Source organism: Myotis nattereri, assembly GCF_964212035.1.
Source record: "Myotis nattereri genome assembly, chromosome: 15".
Taxonomy (NCBI): domain Eukaryota; kingdom Metazoa; phylum Chordata; class Mammalia; order Chiroptera; family Vespertilionidae; genus Myotis; species Myotis nattereri.
The window spans coordinates 40,088,768-40,108,004 of record NC_138090.1 but is presented as its reverse complement, the minus strand read 5'-3'; the positions used below and the strand labels follow the sequence as shown (position 1 = coordinate 40,108,004).

At 51.0% G+C, this 19,237-nt stretch overlaps 1 protein-coding gene across 4 annotated transcripts; it reads left to right on the top strand.

Annotated features, from left to right (window-relative positions):
• Nucleotides 1-181: 181 nt before the first annotated feature.
• On the top strand, nucleotides 182-8,813 carry DYRK1B (dual specificity tyrosine phosphorylation regulated kinase 1B). 4 transcript variants are annotated; one of them, XM_081108230.1, is made up of 11 exons: nucleotides 182-321; nucleotides 2,261-2,424; nucleotides 3,643-3,762; nucleotides 3,862-4,050; nucleotides 4,442-4,589; nucleotides 5,556-5,842; nucleotides 6,516-6,662; nucleotides 6,744-6,884; nucleotides 7,182-7,497; nucleotides 7,866-7,972; nucleotides 8,067-8,799. In XM_081108230.1, the coding sequence occupies exons 2-11, from the start codon at nucleotides 2,362-2,364 to the stop codon at nucleotides 8,439-8,441; spliced, it is 1,893 nt and encodes a 630-aa protein (XP_080964356.1). In that variant the 5' UTR covers nucleotides 182-321; nucleotides 2,261-2,361; the 3' UTR covers nucleotides 8,442-8,799. The 4 variants fall into 4 exon arrangements, with proteins under 4 accessions (XP_080964356.1, XP_080964358.1, XP_080964357.1 ...); XM_081108232.1 differs by lacking the exon at nucleotides 3,862-4,050 and having other exon boundaries at nucleotides 7,302-7,497; nucleotides 8,067-8,813; XM_081108231.1 differs by lacking the exon at nucleotides 182-321 and having other exon boundaries at nucleotides 2,072-2,424; nucleotides 7,302-7,497.
• The last annotated feature ends 10,424 nt before the right edge of the window (nucleotides 8,814-19,237 follow it).

The window sequence follows — 19,237 nt, the reverse complement described above, 5'->3', positions numbered from 1 at the left end:
CTTTCTTGGCTGCCTCTTGCGCCACCCTAGCCTGGATTTTGGAGCTTGAGCGGAGCTCACTGCGCATGTGTGCTGGTAAGCTCCGCCGAGCAGGCGCAGTGTAGTGCCGTGAGTCACGTGAGGGAGCGGATGGGGGGAGTGGGGGCGGAGCCTGAAGCCTGTCGGGAGGGGGGGCCGGTTTGTTGTGGTTGCCATTTTGCTGGTTGCATTACTGGGTAATCGGGGCCCTGCTTCGCTGCGTCCACCGGATATCTTCAGCCAGTGGGCAGGCCTGAGCTCGGGCTTCCCGAGCAGTTTGAGTCCCCTTGCCTGCGTTCTCAGGTAACGAAGTGGCTACAGATGGGGCGCGGCTCGCGCTCCGCCCTCCCCGTCGCCGGGAGAATTAGGAGGCGCAGGGAGGAGAGGAGTGGGGCGGCGGGCAGGTGCAGGCCATGCCTAACTATTCATAGTTGGATTCCTGGAAGGGCATAGCCCGAGAGAGTTGTCTTGGGAAGGGGTTCTGGGGTCCCGCTCCCGCCCTTTGTTTGGGCTCGGCTCTGCCCGCTGCATCATTGTCGCCTAGCAACAACCGCCCCGAGCTGTGATTGGTTGAGCTCTTGGGCCCAGCGACCAATGGCACGGTTGTTGCCATGGCAGGTGTGGACTGCCAAGTTCAGGCCTGCCCGCTGGCCCTGGCGGCCCTCCAAAATGGGAGGCCAGACGCCTGTGTCCCTGGGGACCGGTGGCTGCGTGGGGCGGGGCCGGCGGGTCGAGGGTTAACCCGCCCCTCCCCCGTCCACCTGCCTTTCCCTCCCCTGTGTGCCCCGGGTTGACCCTCGTCTCTGTCCCCTCCTCTTCCCCCCTCCCCCCGCGGCGGCTGCTGTTGTCACCCACCGGCCGCCTGTCCCGCTTGCCCTCCCTGCCGTAGGGCTTGCCGGAGCCCGCTGGCCCGGGACAGGCGGCTGTCTCCTCTCCGCCGCCACCGCCGCCATGCTGGCTGCTCGCCCACCCCACTGGGGGCCCCACCGCGCCCCAGCCTCCCGTGGGCCCCGCACCAGCCCTGACCCGGGTAGGGGGTGGTGGCTGGGAGAGACGATCCTGGTGTGGGAGGGCCCCAGGAAAGAGTTTGGGGGGGGGGTGTGTTGGGTGGGGGGGAGCTCCAAGAGAAGGGGTCGTGGGGTGGCAAGGCTTGGCATAGGAGAAAGGAACTGATGAGGGATTTGGGGGTGGCAGATAGGGAAGAATTCTCTGATATTTGGGGGATTTGGCTATGGGGCCTTCTAGGAATGGGCACAGTTGTGGATTGACTCCAGTGGACAGAAGAGTCACTGGAGAAAGGGCCTGGTGGGAATACTGGATTGGGAGGAGGTGGGTAGACTCCAGTGTAGGAAGAGAAGGACGATCACTAGTCGTGAGAAGAGACACATCCCTTTGCCCCCATCAGGAGGAGTGGGCCTTGATTGGAAGGGGTGCTTGGCACAATACTGGGGAGTGGGATATGGTACGGAGAAACTAGCTGGAGCGGTGGCTCCTGAGGTGGGAGAATGATCTAGGGAAGAGGTCTTGGCATAATATGGGGGGTGGGGGTGGGGGGGCGTCCCTGGGGAAGGGTGTGCCCGGGTGGACCAGAATGCCATAGGAGTAGGACTCATATAGGAGTTCTCAGATAACTGTGATCAGGAGGTCCCCACAGACCCTGGTGTGGTTTTAGAGGCTTACAGAGGACTTTGCTATGGTTTGTGGGGCCTAGAGGACTCTAATGTGGTTTGGGGGATCTGCTGGGAAGGGTAGATCTTGAAACAGATGAACCTTGCTTTGGTAAGATGAGATCCCAATATTCAGGGGAGAGGGCAGGGGTTCAGGATCTTGTGTGAGGGCGGCCTGGGGAGGGTTACAAGTGGAAATGGGAAGAAAAGAGTGAACCCTACTCCCCATACTGTGTGATTTCTGTTTTCTTCCTCCAATTATTGGTGTCTTTCTGTCCTTTTCTGTCCTGGCCCATATTCCTGCCTGACTCCTGATCACTCTCTTTCACATGTGCCCGTTTGTGCTGCCCACCTCATTTATTTGGTAATCATTTGTTGCGGGACTCTGCTGTGCCTTCTTTCCCCTCCCCCTCACCACTTCTGTCTGTCCCCTCTTCATTCCCACCTGTTGCTCTGTTGCACTTTTCCTCCACCCTCTGTGCCTTGCCTTCTTTCTGATGTCCACCCCTTTCCTGCCTGGCATTCTCCCACACATCCCCTTCCATGTTGTTCCCCTGCCTCCCGCCTGCTCTCAGGTCTCAGCGGCGGTGGCAGCCGAGGTGCAGGATGCGAGAAGGCGCCCCCCGGCCGGGCTCCCGCTCCAGGCCTCGCTCCCCTGCGGCCCTCTGAGCCCACCATGGCCGTCCCACCGGGCCATGGTCCCTTCTCTGGCTTCCCAGGGCCCCAGGAACACACACAGGTATGTGGTCAGCTGGCTCCTCACCTGCCTGGGGTAGAGGGGAGGCTGGGAATAGAAGGATCTTGGGGCCAAAGATAGTGTGGTTGTCCAGGACAGTCTCTCAGGGGCATGAAGACCCCCATGGAAGTTGAATATAATAGAAAAGGTGCTGGCAGAGTCAGGGTTTTGAGGGCCTGGGTTAAAATAGGTAAAATTACTAGGTTCTCCATGCTTCAGTATTCTATTCTGTAAAATGGGGCCAATAATGATATCTACTTCACAGGGTTGTTGTGAGGATTAAACCAGTTAATGAAATACATATAAAGTGCTGAGGACAGTGCGTGGCACATAGTAAGCAATAAATGTTCACTAGGAAAAAGTCCAGAGTGAAAGATCTGGAGGGAGTGTAAGGGGAGGAAAGTTGAGCCTGGAGGGTCTTGGAGTCTGCAGGGCCTAGGGTACAGGGTATAGATCTCCAGGGACAGAGACAGTTAAGGTTCTGAAATGTAGAGCTTGGAGTGGGAGATCCAGGGTGCTGGATCCAGATCCAGGACTCTTGAAATGAAATAACTGGACAAAGGTACTCAGATGTGGGGCGGGGGGTGAGCATTGGAAAGGCACTAAGGGATAAGGGTGAAACAAGATGGGAACCCTTAAGATGGGATACCCAGATGGATGGTCTCAGGCGAAGGGTTGGGAGGGGCAGAGCCTAAGTTTTTTTTGTATGATCTCTCCCACTGAGGTTCAGAAAGGAACACTCAGCCAATCTTTAATAATTATCCACTACAGCCCTAGCTGGTTTGACTCAGTGGATAGAGTGTCAGCCTACAGCCTGCAGGGTCCCCAGTTCAATTCTGGTCAAGGGCGCATGCCGGGGTTGCAGGCTTGATCCCCAGTTGGGGGCATGCAGGAGGCAGCCAATCAATGATTCTCTCTCATCATTGGTGTTTCTATCTCTCTCTCCCTCTCCTTTCCTCTCTGAAGTCAATAAAAATATATTTAAAAAATAATTATTATTATTATCCACTACATACCAGGCCCTGCTCCAGGCACTGAAGATACACAGCAAGAATAAGACATAGCCTCTGCTCTTGGGGACTTTTTCTGCTTGTGGGGTTGTCAGAAAATGACCCAATAAATAGGCACGCAGTAGTGATGAGCCAGCCACCCATTAGTTCTCCCCTTGAGGTTGGAGGTAAAGGTCTGTCCTTAGTGCCCACCTCTCACCCTGTCCAACAGGTATTGCCTAACGTGCGGCTCTTGCCGAGGAGGCTTCCCCTGGCCTTCCGGGATGCAACCACGGCCCCATTGCGCAAGCTCTCCGTGGACCTCATCAAGACCTACAAGCACATCAATGAGGTAGGCAGGGGGTGGGGGGCCCAGCTGGGTGCTGAGGGGTCCTGGCTGCTGGCACAGGTCACTCACCAGTCCTCATCTCCTGGCTGGCCGGCTGGGCAGGTCTACTATGCAAAGAAGAAGCGGCGGGCCCAGCAGGCTCCTCCTCAGGACTCAAGCACCAAGAAGGAGAAGAAGGTCCTGAACCACGGTTATGACGATGACAACCATGACTACATAGTGCGCAGTGGCGAGCGCTGGCTGGAGCGTTATGAGATTGACTCCCTCATTGGCAAAGGCTCCTTTGGCCAGGTGCGGGATGCCCCCACCCACCCAGATCCAGAGATTGGGGGATATGGGCACCCACTGATGTTGATTCACACAGTCAGTGGTTCAGTAGTTTCAAGTTCTATGCTGGGCCATTCAACCCAGCCAGTCACTTGGTTTTCCTTGTGCCTGTTTCATTTCTTAAAAAAAAAAACGTGCAATTAACAGGACTCTCCACATAAGGTTGTGTTATTTCATGTCCAGTGTTCAGACTAGTGCCTGACTGTTGGTGAGCACTCAATTTTGAATTCCTGTTAGTAATATTGATAGTGATATTGGTGAACCTCCTTAGCTGGAGGGAAAACATGGTGCCTGGCTCTGTTTCCTCCCTCACCTCCCATTTCCCCTCACTTTGTGACATACCCTGCCCCTGCAGGTGGTGAAAGCCTATGATCATCAGACCCAGGAACTGGTGGCCATCAAGATCATCAAGAACAAAAAGGCCTTCCTGAACCAGGCCCAGATTGAGCTGCGGCTGCTGGAGTTGATGAACCAGCATGACACGGAGATGAAGTACTACATCGGTGAGCCCTGAGGCAGCACGGACTGTTAGGGACAGGTCACCCCTGCTATAGGACGGGGTTGGTGTCCTCAGGACAGGGTCTGGTCTGTAATCCCATGACTTCAGTGATTCTTCTGCCACTTTTTATGATTTTTGTCCTATTCACAAGATAATGCTGGTCAGAGTTCATTAGGTGCTAAGGGTCAGGCTCTGTTGTAAGCACTTTACATAAATAAGCCCTTGTCTGCCTCACCACAGTGCCACGGAAGGGGCATCATTGCCCACAGCCTAGAGATGAAGAAGCAAGGCATTCAGGTGCTATTATTGCATAAGGTCACAGAGTGTGTACTCAGTAGAGCTGTAATTTGACCAGGCAGTGGACTCCAGAGCCTTTACTTTGAACATCTATGCCAGCCTTTTCCCTCGTGTTTATACTGGTTCCTCTTAGAAAAAGCAAGAGGATTTAAATAGTATGTTTCTTTAAATATAAATCCTCACAGTAAATGGAAAATGAGTAACCTCTGCCACATACACAAAAGAAAGAATTGAGACTAAAACAATGTTATAAAATTAAATGAGGCAGTATAGAATCTTATTAAAGACACCGTTGGTGAGCCTCCTTAGCTGAAGGAAAATAGTGGTGCCTGGCCTGTCTCCCTCTTCATCTGTGCCTGTACAGACCTGTCAGCACCAAATGGAAACTTTCTCTTGGTTTATCTGACAGTTTGATAAGAGACTTGGGAAGAATTCACTTTTCTTAAGAAAGTCAGTCTTTTTCTTGGTATGATCCAAGTTATAGACCATATAAAAATACCTGACTAGCAGCTGGTACCTGTGGGCACACCACACTTTGGCCAGTGCTCAAGAAGCAGACACACATATCTGCTTCCGGCCCTTTCCTTGATTCCTGTGTACCCCAGGCCACCACTGGCCTTCTCTGAGCCTCGGGTTTTTTTTCCACCCCCTTATTTGGTCCTCTTCCCGGCAGTGCACCTGAAGCGGCACTTCATGTTCCGGAACCACCTGTGCCTGGTGTTCGAGCTGCTTTCCTACAACCTGTATGACCTCCTGCGCAACACGCATTTCCGGGGTGTCTCGCTGAACCTGACACGGAAGTTGGCGCAGCAGCTCTGCACGGCACTTCTCTTCCTGGCCACGCCCGAGCTTAGCATCATCCACTGCGACCTCAAGCCTGAGAACATCCTGCTCTGCAACCCCAAGCGCAGTGCCATCAAGATCGTGGACTTCGGCAGTTCCTGCCAGCTTGGCCAGCGGGTAGGGCCTGGCCCCGCCCCAGGGGTGGGACTAGTGGTGTGGGTATGGGTGTGGCTGGGACCTGGCGGAGCCAACTGGTAGCCAGAGATTAAGGGGCCGAAGTAGGCTGGATGGGGTAGTGAAGTGGCTGATGCCTAAGGGATAGTGCTTAGGTAAAGAAGAGGGCCACAGGATATATATACTGCCCAGTCAGAAAGGGAAGAGTGAAGGCTGGGGGTGGGGCCAGTTTTGAGGCTGCCAGATGTGGGTAGGGGAAATTGGGTTGGCTTTGAGCCTAGTTGGCACTTAGCTAAAGATTGTTTACCCAGTCTTCTTAAAGCTGGGATGGAAGGTGGGGAAGGTGCTTCAGCTATGCAACTTCCTGTAAGCAGTCATTTGAATTGATGGTGGTGACATGAAAAGGGTCGGATTGGGATGGTAGGAAGGGCTAGGTTTGCAGACTGCCAAACTCTGACTAAGAGGGGCCCAGAGTCAGGCCTACAGATGGAGATCAGGATCAGACTAGGCCAGCAGACTCTGAGGCCGATGAGTAAAGTGGAGGTAGTGGCTCCTGTAAAGTTGGTGCTGATAACATCAGGGTTTGTAGCAACCACATCCCCAGTTTGAGGCAGAAGGCTTATTGTAGTTTTGGGGGTGCCAGTGGGGGTGACTATTGCCCTCTATCCTCCCTCAGATTTACCAGTACATCCAGAGCCGCTTCTACCGGTCACCCGAGGTGCTCCTGGGCACGCCCTATGACCTGGCCATTGACATGTGGTCCCTGGGCTGCATCCTGGTGGAGATGCACACTGGAGAGCCCCTTTTTAGTGGCTCCAATGAGGTGTGCTCCTGAGGAGGGGGTGTGTTGGAGGGGGTGCAGGCCGGGCTGGCCTGATGACCCTGACTGCCCACATGCTCACAGGTGGACCAAATGAATCGGATTGTGGAGGTGTTGGGCATCCCACCAGCTCCCATGCTAGACCAGGCACCCAAGGCTCGCAAATACTTTGAACGGCTGCCTGGGGGTGGCTGGACCCTACGGAGGACAAAGGAACTCAGGAAGGTGCGGCCCCTGCCCTTTGCCGCTCCTCCTACCCTGGTGGCCCCTCACTCTCTCACACTTGGGGCTCCCTCTCTCCCTGCTTCCTCTCCCTCGTGTCTTTCCCTTCCTTCCTCTCCCCCTTGTCTGTCTTTTCCTTCCTCCCCAATCTACCCTATCTCTCCTACCCACCCCACAACTCTTCTTAGCTTCTCTTTCCACTTTCTCTCTGGTGCCTCTGTTTCCCCGTGTGTGTCTCCCTGCCCCTCCTGCCCACTGACGGCCACTCTCTTGCCCCCCCTCCCACCCCCTCCCTGCCAGGATTACCAGGGCCCTGGGACACGGCGGCTGCAGGAGGTGCTGGGCGTGCAGACGGGCGGGCCCGGGGGCCGGCGGGCGGGGGAGCCGGGCCACAGCCCCGCCGACTACCTCCGCTTCCAGGACCTGGTGCTGCGCATGCTGGAGTATGAGCCCGCCGCCCGCATCAGCCCACTGGGGGCTCTGCAGCATGGCTTCTTTCGCCGCACGGCAGATGAAGCCACCAACACAGGCCCGGCAGGCAGCAGTGCCTCCACCTCGCCCGCCCCCCTCGACACCTGCCCCTCCTCCAGCACCGCCAGCTCCATCTCCAGCTCTGGTGGGTGCCCAGTGCCCAATAGGGTAGGACAGTTGTGGGGGAAGCTCTGGTGTGGCCTGACCTTGGGGACCTTGTCATTGGGCCTTCACCTAGAGCTTTGAAACTGCATGATCCTGAACTCCAAAGGTTAGGGCAGGAGGGCTCCAACTGGTCCTGACCTGATCTCTGAAACTGAACTTGTGCTCAGACCTCTAACTGGTTCTGACTCCAACACCCAAAACTGAACTCTGACCCCTAATCTCAAAATTGGGCCTGATTTCTTCACATGAATGCAGAACCCAAAGCCCAAACCTGGGCCTGGGTCATGAATCAGACTCAGCCACCTCTCCTCACGTAAGGCCTCTTCTCTCCTCCCCTGGCATTTCCAGGAGGCTCCAGTGGCTCCTCCAATGACAACCGGACCTACCGCTACAGCAACCGATATTGTGGGGGCCCTGGGCCCTCCATCACTGACTGTGAGATGAACAGCCCCAAGGTATGGGGCTTTAGGGCCTTTGGAGGTGGGTGGTGGGGTATCTAGGACTCCGGAACCTGGTTCTCCATCACCCACTGTTCCTTTGCTCCTTTAGGTCCCACTCTCCCAGCCAATGCGCCCCTGGGCAGGCGGTGATGTGCCCCACAAGACACATCAAGCCCCTGCCTCTGCATCATCACTGCCAGGGGCTGGCACCCAGTTACCCCCACAACCCCGATGCCTTGGCCGTCCTCCATCACCAACCTCACCACCACCTCCGGAGCTGATGGATGTGAGCCTGGTGGGCGGCCCTCCTGACTGCTCTCCGCTCCATCCAGCGCCTGCCCCCCAGCACTCGGCTGCCTCAGCCCTCCGGACTCGGATGACAGGAGGTCGTCCACCCCTCCCACCCCCTGATGACCCTGCCACTCTGGGGCCGCCTCGCTTGGGCCTTCGTGGTGTACCCCAGAGCACGGCAGCCAGCTCATGACCCTGCCCCTCCCCTGGGGCCCTCCTGAAGCCATACCCCTCCCCCCATCTGGGGGCCCTGGGCTCCCATCCTCATCTCTCCCCTTGACTGGAATTGCTGCTGCCCAGCTGGGGTGGGTGAGGCCTGCACTGACTGGGGCCTGGGGCAGGGGGTCGAGAGGGGTTCAGGCGTGCCCCCACACTAAGGACTGGACCCTTGGCCCCCTCTCTCCCCTTGTTTTCTATTTATTGTACCAAAGACAGTGGTGGTCCAGTGGTTGGGAGACCCCCTTCACCCCAGGGCCCTAGGAAGGGGTGGGGGCAGGTAGGGGGAGATGGCATTGCTCCTCCTTGCTGTACCCCCCAGTAAAGAGCTTTCTCACATGCCCGCCTGAGCGTTTGCAGGGCCCTGGCTCCCTTCACCCAGCCCTCAGAGGCATGGTGCGGAATGTGTTTGGGGAGGGGGTGCTGGAAGAGCTTTGTCTTGTCAGGTATGTCCATAGGGAAGTTACAGCTATTGGTACAGACATGGGGCTGAGGAGGTCTGGGCCTAAGGAATCCTAGACAGAGATCCTGAATAGGATTGTAGCCCACATTTGCCTTTTCCAGGGTAAACTGAGACTCTGGAAGGGTGAAGGCCCACCTCTGGCCTGTTTCTGGGAAACAAGAGTTTGTGACCTAGTAAGCCAGGGTTTCCAGAGTCTGTGCAGGAGTGGTTCCTTTTGCCAGGCAAGCATCCAGTAGGTGCTGAATACGTGTAATAGGACTTATTAGTGCCATCTGGGGACTGACAGGCAGACAATGGGTACAGACTTACCCCCCCCTCCCCCGACGTCTGGTCTTACCCTTTGGAACAATTGCGGACACAGCAAGGCATTTTGAGATTTTCAGGCCAAAAAATACCCCAGGGGTTCCAGGTAAGTGGGCCTGTTTCCTTGGCATTTGGGAAACTTTTGTCTCCCAAATGGCCAATCAAGAACCTCCTGTTGCAAAGGGTATCCGTCTTCCACCTCAGGGATGCGGGCGCCTCCTGGGTAATGGAGCTCCACTTAGCAATCTTCCCACTTTTCGTCGGGGAACTACAAAGACCAGAGTTCTTTTCGCTCACGTGTTTAGGGGCGGGATGTCAGGCGGCCAATCAGCAGTCAGACAAACAGCCGGATGCTGGTCGCTAGCTCTGAAGGAGGAAGGAAAGGGCCGTGATTGGGTGTTTTTGGCCGTGCTGTGCGCAGGTGTTGATTTCTGTAGAGGCGTGCGGCAGGTGCCCGAAGGCTTTTCGTGGAGAGCGTGAAGGTAAGGCGTTCGTAGTTCGAGCTGGAGGTGGGCGAAGAGGCCTGAAGCGGCCCCGTCACGTGGGGCATCACCCAGCTCGCGGGAAAGACCCCGTCAGTAGGAGTGAGCAAGGGCTCCGTTACTTACCTGCTTGTGTTCGCTAATGGTGGCAACGTTGAACGCGAGGGAGCCCAGACGGAGCACGGGTAGGGAGGCTCTTCTGGAGGTGGAGAAGCTGCCGGAGCTGAGACCTAATGATAGGGTTGCGGGGAGGGGTACTTGTGGTGCGGTGGAATGGCTTGCACGAAGGCGGCCATGAGAAACGGCCTGGTGATCTGGTTTTGGAGATCTTATTGAAAGGCCTGTATGAATTAGGTCGTGGAAGATTTTGTTGGCTATTTGGGGATTTCCTGAAGGCAATGAGAAGCCATGGGGGGATGTCTAGAAGGGAAGGCCCTATTTGCTGTCATCTGGCAGTAAATTGACAGGAAAGAGACTTGGGTCTGGGAGCCCAGGATGGGGTCTGGCAGGATCATCGGGGATGAACCAGGGAAAGGGTCTTGGTAGGGAGCGGAGGAAGATGGGGGTGGGAGAGATACCCAGAAGACTGTCTTGACAGGCTGGATGTGTGGTTAACAAATTGTGGAGAAGGGCGGGAAAGGAATATCTCTATGTAGGAGATATTCCTACAAGTGGCTGCATATTTTAGATGCTTAGTTAAATTTTTTTTGAATGAATAGTCCTAGGAGGCCAGTACTAGTATGATCTCCCTTTTGCAAATGAGGTTGCTGAGGGCAGAAAAAGTTAAGTAACTTGTCTAAGATCACATAGCTGGGAAAGTAGAGGGCTCAGGATTTGTGTATATGTCAACCATTGACTTAGCCAGGTGCAAGATGAGCCTCGAATCATCAGCAGACGTCAAATCATGTGAATTCTGTAAGGAATTTGGAGTGGATAAGCATGGAAACATATCTCAAATTTCTATTTCCAGCTCAGAACCTCTCCTGTGACTGCTGACTGACTGCCTACATAGTATCACCTCTTGGATTTCTAGAGATATCTTGAGAGTAATCTTGGCCAAATTGAATTCCTGGTTTTTCTCCAAAAAATCTGTTCTTCCAAGCTTGTTCTCAAGTAAATGTCACCTCCATCCTTGTAGTTGCTCAGACCCAAAGCTTTGGAGTTGTTCTTGAGTCCACTCTTTGTCTTATATCCATGTCCGGTCCATCAGCAAATTCTTTCAAAGTATATTCAGAACTTGATCATTTCTTCCCACCTCCATTGCTGTCACCCTACTCCTGTCCACTCTCATCATCTGCGTAGAGCAGCGGTTCTCAACCTGTGGGTCGACACCCCTTTGGGGGTCGAACGACCCTTTCACAGGGGTCGCCTAAGACCATCAGAAAATACATATATAATTAAATATTGTTTTTGTGATTAATCACTGCTTTAATTATGTTCAATTTGTAACAATGAAAATGCATTCTGCATATCAGATATTTACATTACGATTCATAACAGTAGCAAAATTACAGTTATGAAGTAGCAACGAAAATAATTTTATGGTTGGGGATCACTACAACATGAGGAACTGTATTAAAGGGTCGCGGCATTAGGAAGGTTGAGAACCACTGGTCTACATCATCATGGCAGCCTTCTCAACGGTCTCCCTGCTCCCCACATGCAGCCACAGTGACACTGAACACCTGGTCACGTTCCTCTCCTGCTCAGTACCCTCCCGTGCCTCCATCTCACAGAAAGTAAATGCCAAAGTTTTCTCCATGACCTGCAAAGCCCTGCATGACCTGTCCATGTTACTGCTCTGACATCATTTATTCACCCCTCCTTGCTCACTCTGCCTCAGAGCCTTTGTACTTGCTGTTTTATTTGTTTGTTTATCTTTATTGTTGAGAATATTACAGGTATCACCATTTCTCCCCATTGACCCCCTCCTTCCCAGGCCTTCACTGCACTATTGTCTGTGTCCATGGGTTATGCCTATCTATAATAATAAAAACATAATGTGTTAATTAGACCAGGTGTCCTTCCGGACGACCTTCTGGATGAAGCCGGGGCTGTGATAGAAGCCCGGGACCTGGGTGTCAGATGGAAACCGGTGCCAGCAGCCAGGGGAAGGAAGGCCTATTCTTGCACAAATTTTGTGCATCGGGCCTCTAGTATACATATAAATTCTTTAATTAATCTTTTCCCATCTTACCCTCCCCCCTTCCCTCTGAGAATCGTTAGTCTTTTGCAAGCTTCCATGTCTCTGAATCTGTTTTGTCAATTTCATTTGTTCTTGAGTCAATTGGAGTTGAGTCAATTTGTTCATTAGATTCCACAGATAAGTGAGATCCTGGCTTATTTTGCTTAGCATAATACTATCCAGGTCTCTTCATGTTGTCTCAAAGGGTGTGAGATCCTTCTTTTTTACATCTGCATAGTAATCCATGGTATAAATGTACCACGTGTTCTCTTTACCTGGGACACTTACCCAGATAGTGAAGGCTCACCTTCACCTTCTTTAGGCCTTTACTCAGATGTCACCTTATCCTTGAGATCTTCCTGTCCACCCTTCTAGAATTTTGTATGTTAACTTTCCTTGGCATTAATCATATCACTCTTTAACACATATAATTTCTTACTAGAGGCCTGGTGCATGAAATTCATGCACTTGGGGAGGGGGTGTGTCTCCTCAGCCTGGCCTGCACCCTTTTGCAGTCTGGGAGCCCTTGAGGGATGTCCGACTGACGGCTTAGGCCCTGCGGGGAGCAGGCCTAAGCCATCAGTCAGACATCCTTAGCACTGCCATGGAGGCAGGAGAGGCTCCTGCCACCGCCACTGCACTCACCAGCCGTGAACCCAGCTCAGGGCTTCTGGCTGAGCAGCACTCCCCCTGTGGGAGCATACTGACCACCAGGGGGCAGCTCCTGAGTTGAGTGCCTGCCCCCTAGTGGTCAGTGCATGTCATAGTGACGGGTCAACTGGTCTACTATCTGCCCCCTGGTGGTCAGTGCACGTCATAGTGAGTGGTTGAATGATCTTAGCATATCATTAGCATATTACTCCTTGATTGGTTGAATGGCTGACTGGATGACCGGACACTTAGCATATTAGGCTTTTATTATATAGGATTGTCTGTTCCCCTTCCCCCTATCCCCACCAGACCATATACTTCATGAGGGCAGAAGCTTTTGTCTATTTCATGCTTTATCTCCAACACTTAGAAGAGCCCTTGACATATAGTAGGGATTTAATAATTCTTTATTGAATGAACTAGGGGCCTGGTGCACGAATTCGTGCATGCGTGGGGTCCAGCTGGCCCGCCCTGATGGGGGCCCATTGTGGGTGTGGCCGGCTGGGGGTAGGGACTGTAGGAGGGCTCCAGAGCATGTCCGGCCTGGCTTGCTCAGTCCTGATTGGCCGGACGCCAGCAGCAAGCTAACCTACCATCTGAGGTGGTCAGTGCACGTTATAGCGAGCAGTTGAGCATCCTTAGCATATCATTAGCATATGATGCTTTGATTGGTTGAACCAGCGAGTGGACATTTAGCATATGGTTTTTATATAGGATGGGTGGATGATTTCAGAGCTCAGATCCTGATCCCAGCATCCTACATACTCTGTCAATTCCCTTTCCACAGAACTTTAAGGAGCTGCCTTAAAATTTTCTGAGATCTCAGACATTCAACAAGTGTTTTCATCTTGCCTCAGCTTTGTGCTCAGCATTGGGAAGACAGCAGAGAACAAAATAGTTTCCCTGCCCCCAAAGAGCTCACGGTCTTGGGTGGGGGGTTCAACTCATCAACTAACCACACAATATGAAGTTACAGAGAAAGGTAGAAAGTGCTATAAGAGCACTTGACAGGAAATCTAATCTGGACCCTAGAAGTGAGGTTTGAAGTGTTCTGAAGGAGTAGGCATTAACTCCATTAAATATGGTGTGTGTGTGTGTGTAAGATGGTTGGAACCTAAAGGCTGAGAGGGAGCAAGAGATCAGACCATGCAGATCCTGTAAGGAGTGTGTGTCCTTACCCCATGTGTAGTGGGAAGGTGTAAAAGAATTTTATTTTATTTAAAAAATTTTTTAACTGATTTTTGGAAAGAGAAGAAGGGCAAGGGAGTGAAGAGAGAAACTTCCATCTAAGAGTGAGACATCGATCAGCTGCCTCCTGCACACCCCTTATCGGGGATCAAACCTGCTACTGGGGCATGTGCCCTGACCCAGAATCAAATGGCAACCTTCGGTTCATAGGATGATACCCAACTAACTGAGCCACACTGACCAGGGCAAGAATTTTAGATAGTGGAAAGAGGCATGATCAGTTATATATGTTAACAGATTCCTTAGGCTGTTGTATGTGGAATTGGAAATAGGGGATTATGGATTGAAGTAGAGGTCAGTGATGGGGCTGTTACTGAGATTAAAATAGCTGCTGCTAATGAAGGCCACCCATTCTTTGCTGTTTTTTTCCATCAGAAGGTGAAGTCTCCTCCTTTAATTCGATCTGACTGTGACTTGTTTTGCTAATAGAATGTAGTGAAAGTGATGCAGTTGGGGAGGCCTGGGCCTTTAAGAGGCCTGGCAACTTGTGCTTTCACTCTCTTTGAGTCCTGGGTTTCTGTATAAAAAAATCCAGCTATGCTGGTGGAGAGAAATGTGGAAAGAGACCCAGCCAGTCCCTAGCTGTTCCATTGTTTTAGCTAATGTGTTAGACATGAGTGATGCCATCCAGCCCAGTTCCCAGCTGACAACATGTGGAGTAGGGATGAGCCATCCTGGCTTGAATTTGATTCTCAGTGAGATAGGAAGAAATCAGAGCATTTTTAGCTGAAGAATATGATACTAATAGGATTCCTCTGGCTGCCATGTGGACACAAGGGTAGAAGCAGACTCCAGTGAGGAGGCTACTGCACTAATCCAGCCAGAGATAGTGCTGGCTTAGCCTGAGTAGTAGTAGTGGAGGTGGGAGATGTGGTCGGATTTTGGATATAATTTGAAGGATGAGTAGGCAGCATTTGGGGTATAGGTGTGGGCTGAAAAAGGAGTCAACAACCAAGGGTTTTAGCCTTAACAGAAGAAGGAGGGAATACCAGTAACTATATGAGGAAGACTGAGAGAGGCTGTGGATGTGGATATATTAAGCATCCCAGTGGACTTGCTGAGCAAGCAGTGGGACCTAGGAGTCTGGCATTCAGAGGTGAAATCTGGACTGGAGATGTAATTTGGGTAGTCATTGGCATTTTTGTGGTATGAAGGCCCAGATGAGGTCACTAAGGTAGGGAGTATAGATGGAAACAAGGTCTGGGAGTACTGGCAGGGAGGTCCATGAGGAGGTTGCTGCCATAATCTAGGTGAGAGATGCTGGTGGCCTGGACAAGGTAGGGACAGTAGTGAACAGTCATCTGGATACATTTGTTGTTGTTAATCCTCACTCGATATTTTTTCATTGTTTTTTAGAGAGTGGGAAAGACAGAGAGAAACATCGATGTGAGAGAAATACATCGACTGGTTGCCTCCTGCACGAGCCCCGACCAGGGCCTGGGCCAGAGTGGAGCCTGCAACCAAGGTACGTGCCTTGACCGGGATTAAACCCGGGTCCCTTTGGTCCACAGGCCGACACTCTATCCACTGAGCCAAACCAGCTAGGCTGGATACATTCTGAAAACAGGACTGACTGTGGACTGGTTGTGAGTGATGATGGAAAGAAATGGACAAGGGCCTCGTGAGAACAGAATAGAGTCAGAACATGGGGCAGTGACTCTTCTTTCCTCCTGGCCCTGACACTGTGGTCTCGCCTCTGCATCTGCTGCTTCCTCTGTTTGCAGGCAGCTGGGCTGGCCCGGGGTCAGTCTTGCTCTGACTCTATGTGACTTTCCAGTACCGTACCCACAGCTCCTCTGTCCCCATTCCAAATTCCCCAGACAAGGATCAGACTCCTGGAGATGACTCTCAAGCTCTGCTCAACCTGCTATAGCTGGAGGGTATGGGGTTTCTGCAAGGGTGTCTGTCTGCTGGGAAGGGCTGTGGACTGGGCACCTCAAATAGTCACGGGTTTCTGACAGTGTATTGGGGGTAGGAGTGTGTGGGTAGATGTTTTGGTAAGTGGGTGGGTGAGACATTTTTTAAAAATTATTTATTTATTTATTTTAATATATTTTTATTGACTTCAGAGAGGAAGGGAGAGGAGAGAGAGATAGAAACATCAATGATGAGCAAGAATCAGATTGGCTGTCTCCTGCACACTCTCCTCTGGGGATCCAGCCTGCAACCGGGCATATGCCCTTGACCAGAACTGAACCCAGAACCCTTCAGTCCATAGGCTAATGCTCTATCCACTGAGCCAAACCGGCTAGGGCGAGACATTATTTATGTAGCCTCAGATGGGTGAATGGGGTGGGAGAGATGAGGAAGTTGGGCTCTGGCAGGCTCTGACCCCAGAAGGGTTAGAGTTACGTTGGGAGAAGTGATGGGGATCCAACACAGCTTCTGCCTGCCATAGTAATGAGGAAGGCAGACACTCTTCACTCCTCATGTGAGAGAGACACAGCAGTGACTGAGACAGCCTCCACCCTGCCCTCTGAGAGCACCCATCCAGTGGGGGAGACACCCCCTCACCAGCCGGGGGTCAGGGAGGGCCAGGACAGCGGGCGTTACAGGGTGCTGTGGGAGCCCAGAGGAAGTACTTGCTCTAGTCTAAGGTATCAGGAAGGACTTCCTGGAGTGGAGAACACATGAGGTGGGATTTGAAGAGTCAGATGAAGGGAGTTAGGGTCTCTACAGGTGATGACTTGTAGCCAAGTCAGTAAATACTTAAATAATTTTTTTATATTGAATAATTTTAGGTTTACAGAAAAGTTGCAAAGAAAATACAAAAGATTTCCCATATACCCTGCACCCAACTTCCTCTAAAGTTAACATCTTACATATTTATGGTACATTTTTGGAAAGTAGGAAGTTAATGTTGATTAGTATTCTAACTTTATTCATATCCTACCCGTTTTCCACTAATGTTCTCTTTCTGCTCCAGGATCCACTCCAGGGCACCATGTTGCATGTATTCGCCATGTCTCCTTGGCCTCACCCAGCCTGTGACAGTTTCTCAGTCTTTCCTTGGTTTACATGACTTTGACAGTTTGGAGGTACACTGCCCCTCAGTCTGGGTTTCTATATTTTTCTCATGGTTAGACTGGGATTATAGGTTTGGGGAAGAATACCTTCAGCTGATATTTCCCTGGATCACTACTTTAAGGTGGTGTCTATCAGGTTTCTTAACTATAGTGTTACTGTTTTTCGCTTTTCTTATTCTGTTTGTTAGAAGCAAGTAACGAAATCCAGCCCACACTCAAAAGGAGGAGAATTAAGCTCCAGTTCCTGTAGGGAAAAATATAAAAGAATTTGTCACAATAAGTATGGGAAGATACTTTGAGACTGTGCAAATGTCCTGATTCTCCTCAAAGTTCCACCCACGAATTTTAGCATTTATCATGGATCTTGCCTGAGACAATTATTACTGTGGTATTCTAGTGTTCATTTTCTATTTCCCTCATTTCTTCTGCATTTATTATCTGGAATTCTTCTGTAGGAAGATTTGTCTCTTCTACCCCATTTATTTTATTTGTATAATCACTCATTTTTATCAGTATGGACTCATGGATATTTATTTTATTCTTTGTGTATAATCCAGTACTGTCATAATTAATTTTTTCACTCCAGAATAACAGGTTTTGGCCATAGGGGCTCTTTCAGGTTGGTTCCTATGTTCTTTATTTTTTTTCTTGAGTACCTACCTCCTTACTCTCTGGCATTGCAAGATGATTCAGGCTTATCTTGCATTTTCCCTGCCCCAACCCTGGAATCAACCATTTCTCCAGGTATTGGAGAAAGGTATCAGAAACCGAGGGACAATGAATATGGTCATTGCTACTGGGGTGTCACTGTTTCTAGTCCCTCTCAGCTGACAGCTAGGAAATACATGTATGTGTACAAACCCAGGTATGCACACACATCTGTTTTTCTGTGTGTGTATGTATAGATAGATATAGCTATCTGTGTATAAAAATAAACATGAGCCAATACTGATATATATATATACAGGCAGTCCTCAGGTTACGTCAGACTTCACGTATGTCATTTCTTGGTTACATCACCATCTCCCATTTACAGTATTTATTTAAAAAAAAAAAGTTCCGTCATTTTGACGTATGTACTCATGTGCTTTATGTTTTTTATTATTTACCACAGTAAAGGTCAGGCATTGTTATCTTTCTTTTAAATTTTTTTACTGTTTCCCTTCATTACTGCTGTGTATGTGCTCCATGAGGGTGACGTAGGTGCTTATGTAGGTGGGTTCCAACTTATGCGAAAATTGCATTAGGTTGCGCCGTAGGAACGGATCTCCCAACGTAACACAAGGACCTACTGTATGTGTGTGTGTATGTATATATTTTTGTTTGTTTGTTTGTTAATCTTCACCTGAGGACATTTTTCCATTGATTTTCAGAGAGAATGAAAGGTGGGGGGGAAGGCATATTGGTGTGAGAGAGACACATGGATTAGTTGCCTCCTGCATGCATGTGCTCCAAATGGGATCGAGCCTGTAACCAAAGTCCATGCCCTTGACCGGAAACGAACTCCGAACCCTTCAGTCAACTGAGCCAAACCGGCTAGGGCAATACTGATATTTCTGACTCTAATCCAGCCCCAAAAGGTTCATTCTCACCTTCCCTCCTTGCTTTCTTTGTGACTTCTTTCTCTGACAATAAAAAACTTGGCTCAGTGGGCAGTTTTTTGGGCTCACTTATTGACCATCTTGGCAAAAACTGTCAGTGTTAGCCATTCCCTTCTACAAAACACTCTCCCTTTGGTTTCTCTGACACTGCTTTCCCCTGATTTTCTTCCTATGTCTTGCTTCTTTACAAGAAGTTCCTGTTTTCACTGATTCCTTAAATGTGGGGGAAGCTCTTCTCAACTCCCACCCCGGGGCCATCTTAATCTCATTTATGGTTGGTTTGCTGTCTCTATGCTGATGATGCCCACTCTGCCCTACACCTCTGCATCTTCCCTGGGCCCCAGAAGTGGGTTGCCTCATGAGGCCACCACTCCCTTTCCCCTCCAGCCTGGGTGGTCTCTGGGTCTTTAACATGCACTATATTCCGAATTGCAAACCTCCTCCTCCTTCAGTCTCTATCTCAGGGCTTACCCCAGGCTCTCAGAGAGAACTGGGCTTCATCTTCGATGCCTCCTTCCCCATCCCCACCCCCAACCCTACCCATCAGCCTCCACAGATTGTCTACTAGGACTCCTGGATGTCTTCCATCTGCCCCTTCTTGCCTTCATGGTCCCACGTTGGTCAAATCTGTCCTCTCCCACCTCGTCTCTGCCTGCCCTCCTCCTTGGCCTCTGGCCTCCCATCTCTCTAACCCACCCCCACTTGGCAGTGAGAGGGATATTTGTGAAACACAAATCTAACCATGTCCTTCTGCTTTAATGCAATGCATCCCATGTTTCTCCAGTGTCCTTAGGATAGGGTCCTACCTCCTTCT

What these genes read in the sequence shown, in the direction of transcription:
- DYRK1B (XM_081108230.1), top strand. Translation starts at nt 2,362, where the DNA reads ATGGCCGTCCCACCGGGCCATGGTCCCTTCTCTGGCTTCCCAGGGCCC. An exon ending in GCAAAGGCTCCTTTGGCCAG is followed by an intron (nt 4,051 to 4,441) that starts GTGCGGGATGCC and finishes CTGCCCCTGCAG; the next exon opens with GTGGTGAAAGCCTATGATCA. An exon ending in CAGCTCCATCTCCAGCTCTG is followed by an intron (nt 7,498 to 7,865) that starts GTGGGTGCCCAG and finishes TGGCATTTCCAG; the next exon opens with GAGGCTCCAGTGGCTCCTCC.